This window comes from Lampris incognitus, chromosome 18 (genome assembly GCF_029633865.1).
Source record: "Lampris incognitus isolate fLamInc1 chromosome 18, fLamInc1.hap2, whole genome shotgun sequence".
Lineage (NCBI taxonomy): Eukaryota > Metazoa > Chordata > Actinopteri > Lampriformes > Lampridae > Lampris > Lampris incognitus.
In genome coordinates this window covers 28,462,525-28,468,714 of record NC_079228.1, presented here as the reverse complement: position 1 = coordinate 28,468,714, position 6,190 = coordinate 28,462,525, and the positions used below count along the sequence as shown (strand labels likewise).

Genomic DNA, 6,190 nt, shown 5'->3' with positions numbered 1-6,190 from the left:
CATCAGCGTGGGGTGGGGGGGGGCAGTTGGGGGTTGCATATTACCAAACAGCCCTTTTTCCTTTGCCCTCTCCAGAGAAATCCAGAGGCTTCATAGGGAAAATACCTAATGCAAATGACACATACAAACATGGGATTTTCTCTCTTTGTCCTCTCGCCTTTTCACATTGACAGAGAGTCTGCCTAGAAACACACACGCACACACACACACACACACACACACACACACACACACACACACACAGACATTTGTGGACTGATGATTATCAGCGCCTTCATAATTTCAAGCTGAGAGGTAGTTATGATATCTGGTATTTGCTTATATATTCCTGATTTTGTTCATCCAGAAGTACCATACACACCAGCCAGCTAACACACACACATGAACACACTGCAGTGTAGCGTAATTGTGAGCCACGGTCACTCACCATTTTCATCTCTTTAAAAGCCATCATCATGGTTACTGCTAGTTGCAGTATGGTAGTTACCATGTGACCATGGCTTCTTTGTAGCGTTCAGTCGACACGATAAGCCTGCTGGCATTGTGTGGTACTACAACAGGAAGAAATGTGATACCTTGTGGCAATTCTGCCCGATCAAAGTGGTACTGCTGTGAGGCAGATAATACCACCCATGTGAAACTACAGGATATTTGAAGCTTGAAGTAAACAACCAGGCCTCCTCTGTGAAACCTACAATTACCAAAGGTCAAAGGTCAATGCTTGTGAACGCTTGCATCAAAATACTTCTGCAAGGTGAAGGTGAGATGAGAGGCGGGTGTTGTTTACTGAAACGAGCTATGTAGTATCGGCCACATCTGTGCGGAGGGTGGTGTTGCTTCTGTCCATGGTGGAGTTATTGACCCAAGTAATCACGGGCACGGTTTGTTGCAAAGGCCTAGTCGATACTTTGGCATCTTTCATCAGGCTTGGAAAGAGAGCATTGATCTACAGCTCTGGGGGATCTTTGGAAGAGAGGGAAATAAAAGAATCTGGGGATGTATAGAATCAGGAGACGGGACAAACGCCAATGGCTGTCACCTCAGGCGACTGCATGTAACCATGGAAAGGTCAGCCACAGCCAACCAGTCTCACTGGACTGTGCAGAGCCTTGAGCTAGGCAGCCGATGCGTTGTATTATTGTACGTCATCAAGAGTCCTTCCGCAAAGACAACTGACGTAGCCCTGGGATGGCTGATGGGTCCTGTAGTCCAAGGAGAACAGAATGTGCCTTCTTTTATGTTTTGTGTGTGTGTGTGTGTGTGTGTGTGTGTGTGTGTGTGTGTGTGTGTGTGTGTGTGTGTGTGTGTGTGTGTGTGTGTGTGTGTGTGTGTGTGTGTGTGAGAGAGAGAGAGAGAGAGAGAGAGAGACTGTGTGTATGTGTTTGTGAGAGAGAGACTGTATGTGTGTGTATAGAGACTGTATGTGTGTGTATGTGAGAGAGATCGAGAGCGAGAGAGTGAGACTGTGTGTGTGTGTGTATGTGTGAGAAGGGGAGGGGGAGGGAGAGAGACTGTGTGTACGTGTGTGTGCACATCAAATATATATATATATGTGTGTGTGTGTGTGTGTGTGTATAGTAAGTGTGTGAGAGACTCTGTTTGTGTGCACTCGTGTGCACGTTAGCGTCTGGGTCTGTGGGTCTGAGTTGCAGGCTGGGATGAGAGTAGCAGAAATTCAATCGAGCCGTGATTGAATGTCATCCATTAATCACCAAGTGGAAGTCACAGGGTTTCATCTTCACGCCTTGCTCAAGACAACCGTGCCAATCCGTGCTGTGGATAATTTGGGAATGAGGTGGAGTGATGCTTGTGATGTCAGCCCTTAATGGCCCGGGGAGGTGGAGTAATGTTCGTGAAGCTGCTACATAGAGAACTGCTTTAAATAATATCCCACAGGCTTCCTCGTATGGGCGGGGAGAAATGTAATGATCCAATGTGTTTTCACCGATTTTCTCATTTGACTCATCTCACAGTCACCTCATTCATACTGTAGTCTCTCTCTCTCTCTCTCTCTCTCTCTCTCTCTCTCTCTCTCTCTCCCTGAACACCGACAGCTGAAGGAAGTTTTTGCAATTTACAGCAACAGCAATGGAGGACGAAGTGCCATCGGTAAACAAACTGTGATAATGAGAACATAAAACAAAGTGATGATAACTTTAATGGTGTTTCTCCTATTTCACCTCCCTCCCTTCTCTCTCTCCACCCCATTGCTTTCTTTACTTCTCTCTCTCTCTGTCTCTGTCTCTCTCTCTCTGTCTGCCCCATCCCCTTCAGATACTTCGTCTTAGATCCAGACTTGGGAAAGCTGCAGTACTATGTCAGCGAGCAGGGAAAGAGCCAGAAGCCCCGTGGGTCCCTGCCCCTCATGGGTGCCTCTGTAACGCCGAGTGACGAGGCTCCACACATGTTCATTGTAAACTCCGTCAATGGCGAGTTGTACAAACTCAGAGGTATGACCTCATGATGGCCTTGGTTGCCCTTATTTTGCAAGCTAAACGACACCCACAGCTAAAAGTGTGAGCGCTACATGCAGGAATGACAGTGATGCTCGGTATGCAGTGTCCGTACTGGGCTGTAACAGAATGAGAGAATGAGTACCCCAAGATGCTGTATTGTTTTTTGTTTTGGTTTTTTTTGGGGGGGGGAGCATTATACATGCACTGTTGTGCAAAACCTCCAAGTGGCTAAATGACACACTCTGTTATTGAACTATTTGAATCGAGACTCCGTTGTTTGAGTCCTGTTGTTTGGAGAGGCAGGAACGTTTCATTAGTTGAACTGATTTAGGTATTTAATTCCCCTAGCTGTAGTCATTGTATTTTTAGTGGCATTCAACAGTCGCACTTAATTATGTCTCTTTGTCTCTTTTTGAAGTCAACCTTTTCTCGCAGTCAAATTCTAGTTTGGGCAAATGTCAACTAGGTTATTAGCTAGGTAGAGTGTTGTGTTGCACCCTCAGAAGATATTTCCTCCAAGCAGTTCATCAAATGGAGCAGATGCAGTAGACAATTGCAAGTCATCAAGCAGGGATTAAAATGGTGCTGTATCGCAGTACTAGCCATGTTATCATATGTCATATATGAAACATAGTACTCTGGCATTACTTTGTGGGCAGCAAACCTGTACTGTGCCGTCACCTCAGAAGTGTGTATTTATGATATACATGCCCTCTGTTTTCCTCTTGCTAACCCCCCAAAAGTAATTGTGCTTTAAACTGAATTTAAAACTGGCTGATAGGAAACATTACTAAAGGGAGAATGTGACTTGCATAACAAGCATACCAAGGATTGCGACTGTGAGGTCAGCCAATGTTTGCTAACAACCTTAAATGTTACATCAAAGGGAAATATAGATTTTTTGGGCGGGGGGGTGTCTCCCTTTTTCTCCCCAATTGTACACGGTCAATTACCCAACTCTTCTGAGCCATCCTGGTCACTGCTCCACCCCCTCTGCCGATCCAGGGAGGGCTACAGACTACCACATGCCCCCTCCAATACATGTGGAGTCGCCAGCCACTTTTTTTCACCTGACAGTGAGGCGTAGGGACGTAGCGTGTGGGAGGTTCACGCTATTCCTCCCAGTTCCCCCTCCCCCCCGAACAGGTGCCCTGACCGACCAGAGGAGGCGCCAGTGCCAGGACACATACCCACATCTGGCTTCTCACCCGCAGACACGGCCAATTGTGTCTTTAGGAACACCCGACCAAGCCGAAGGTAACACGGGGATTCGAACCGGCGATCCCCGTGTTGGTAGGCCACAGAATAGACCACGACGCTACCTGGACACCCAGATTTTTGCATATTTTTGGCAGGCTTAAAGACTGGTCACTATGCTCAAGGCTTTTTCTTCTCCTTGAACTTGTGTCCAGTGAGGTGAACAAGACTCCCTGCAGTGCTGCTCCACTTCAGTCTCAGGAATGTCCCTTACACTCCCAAAGGGGGATATTGGAATAACTTGGCCTATAGTCCCCGAATAACTCAGTGATCCATGTGTATTGAGCCAAGAGGAAACAATAATCTCATTGAGAAGAAGTCAGATGAGATAGCATGCAGCCAGAGGCCTTTGCACAGTTTGCTGGTGAGTGTCGACTTGGGACAGACTGGATATTGAATGGAGGAGAAAAAAATGCATCCAAGAGTTTCAATTATTTTGGAAACCCGTTGAGACAAACTGTGTGCAGTGTTTCGAATCGGCTCCGCCAAATTGTGGGGGTGTGAAGAGGTGCAATGGTTAACTCTGAACAAACAACCCTTTAACTTTTCTCACTTTGAGATCGCTTGAGAGTCAAACAGCAACCATTTCTACTCCAAACTTCAATTTGCTCAAACAGCAGGGAACAAAGCCCCTCACATGTACCCCTACCACAGTTGGTGATAAAGATTAGCAGGCAGGCTTAGATCTACCATTAGTTACCATGGGAACGCCAGGCAGCCACCCTTGAGTCGAAGGGGCTGGGAGTTGTGTGTGTGTGTGTGTGTGTGTGTGTGTTCGGGTGGGGTGGTGGGGGTTGTTCAAGGTTCATTGTGGATCTAGTTTCCAGTTGCCAAGCTAAGCCCTGGTTCCAATAAACTATGCTAAAGTATCGCATCACCGAGGGTCTTTGTCCAACCTTTAGCTGTGGCTTTTACTCCCCTGTTGAAACCCTTTTGCTAGGCGGACTTTGAACGGGTTCCGCCAAATGACGTATACCCAACTTCACCTGGCGCCACTGCATACACTTTGCACTTGTCTTGAGTGTGCTTAGTGTGCAATTGCTCTTATCAATCTGTACATAACAATGCACTTGTTCTTACACACCACTGTGGTTTATGTGAATGCCCTTTGGTCTGCTGCTGTATGATGGATGGATAGTTGGATGGATGGATGGATAGTTGGATCTGTGGATGGATGGATAGTTGGATGGATGGATGGATAGTTGAATGTGTGGATGGATGGATAGTTGGATGGATAGTGGGATGGATGGATGGGTAGTTGGATGTGTGGATGGATGGATGGATGGATGGATAGTTAGATGTGTGGATAGTTGGATGGTACACTGGAAGTTCCTGATAACTGAAGACAAATTACTTGCATCTGTAACGCAAACTTGGCCTGTAAAACTGATTCTGATTAAGCTGCTGTGGGGGAAGTGAATGCACACCTTCTGTAATACAGAACCTCTTTTTTTTTGTTAGCTCACAGTTTGACTCTTTCTTCTGTGAAGGTAGTTATCTGTATTTTTTCTCATGTTAGGGACGCACAGCTGTAAACCAGCCTCAGGCTGCATCTGATCCTGAACCCAGGGAACAGAGGATAATTAGCTTAAGCAGAAGAATATAAAGGGAAAAATTCTGTCATCCGATGAAGAGACTGCAGGACCTCGTGTATTGCCATTGAGCAAAACGAAGAGAGAAAAGTAGCAGCAAGGATTTAATCACAACGTTCAGATGAGTTTTTTTTTTTTGTTCAGATGGAAAATTAAGCAATTTACCATGGGACATCTCAGTGAGGCAAGTCAGCCATTGATGAAGTTTCGCAGCATTTCCAGCAGGGCTTTTTAAACAACTTGATTGATTAAACAACTTGATTAAAAGTGCCTGACACAATCTCCTGTTTAAATCCAAATAATTAACCTACCCATTTCAACCGCTAATGTTAAAAATGCAGAAATCTTCCCTCACAAATGATTATCAGTGGCCTGCAAGCAAGTCACCGAGCTGATGGTCTTACAATAACATGCCACAGCTTAGACTTACTAGATGGAGACTAGTTATAGTCTCTCTCCTCAGGGAATTGGGATAATTACATTGCATTTAACCACCGTTTTTATACAGAGCAACTTGCACTGGAAAGTTTATAAAGGGTTCCCAGGCTAGTTTTTCAATCATGGAAAAAACCTTGAAATGCCAAAGTTGATTAAATGTCCTGGGAATATGATTGAGGTCATAACATTTTTTAAAGTTAGGTTACAAAATTGTATTTTTACCTGGTGGTATGGAATATTTATAGGGTAATTTTTTGTTGAGTTTCCATGTTTTCATCCAATTTTTGCCCGCTGAGATTGCACATCAATGCTTTAAGTCTGAGGATATTTTCAGTGATCAGTTAAAAGTTGCACAGTTCAGGACGTCCGGGTAGTGTAGCGGTCTATTCCATTGCCTACCAACATCAGGATCGCTGGTTCGAATCCCCGTGTTACCTCTGGCTTAGT

At 45.3% G+C, this 6,190-nt stretch overlaps 1 protein-coding gene across 1 annotated transcript in view; it reads left to right on the top strand.

Annotated features, from left to right (window-relative positions):
• The first annotated feature begins 1,060 nt into the window (after positions 1-1,060).
• The window catches only part of LOC130128400 (oxysterol-binding protein-related protein 10), a 62,960-nt gene continuing 57,830 nt past the window's right edge, over positions 1,061-6,190 (top strand). Inside the window, exons 1-2 of the mRNA XM_056298016.1 lie at positions 1,061-1,068; positions 2,275-2,450. Coding sequence (XP_056153991.1) covers positions 1,061-1,068; positions 2,275-2,450 — 184 coding nt within the window. The remainder of the gene's footprint in view (positions 1,069-2,274; positions 2,451-6,190) is intronic.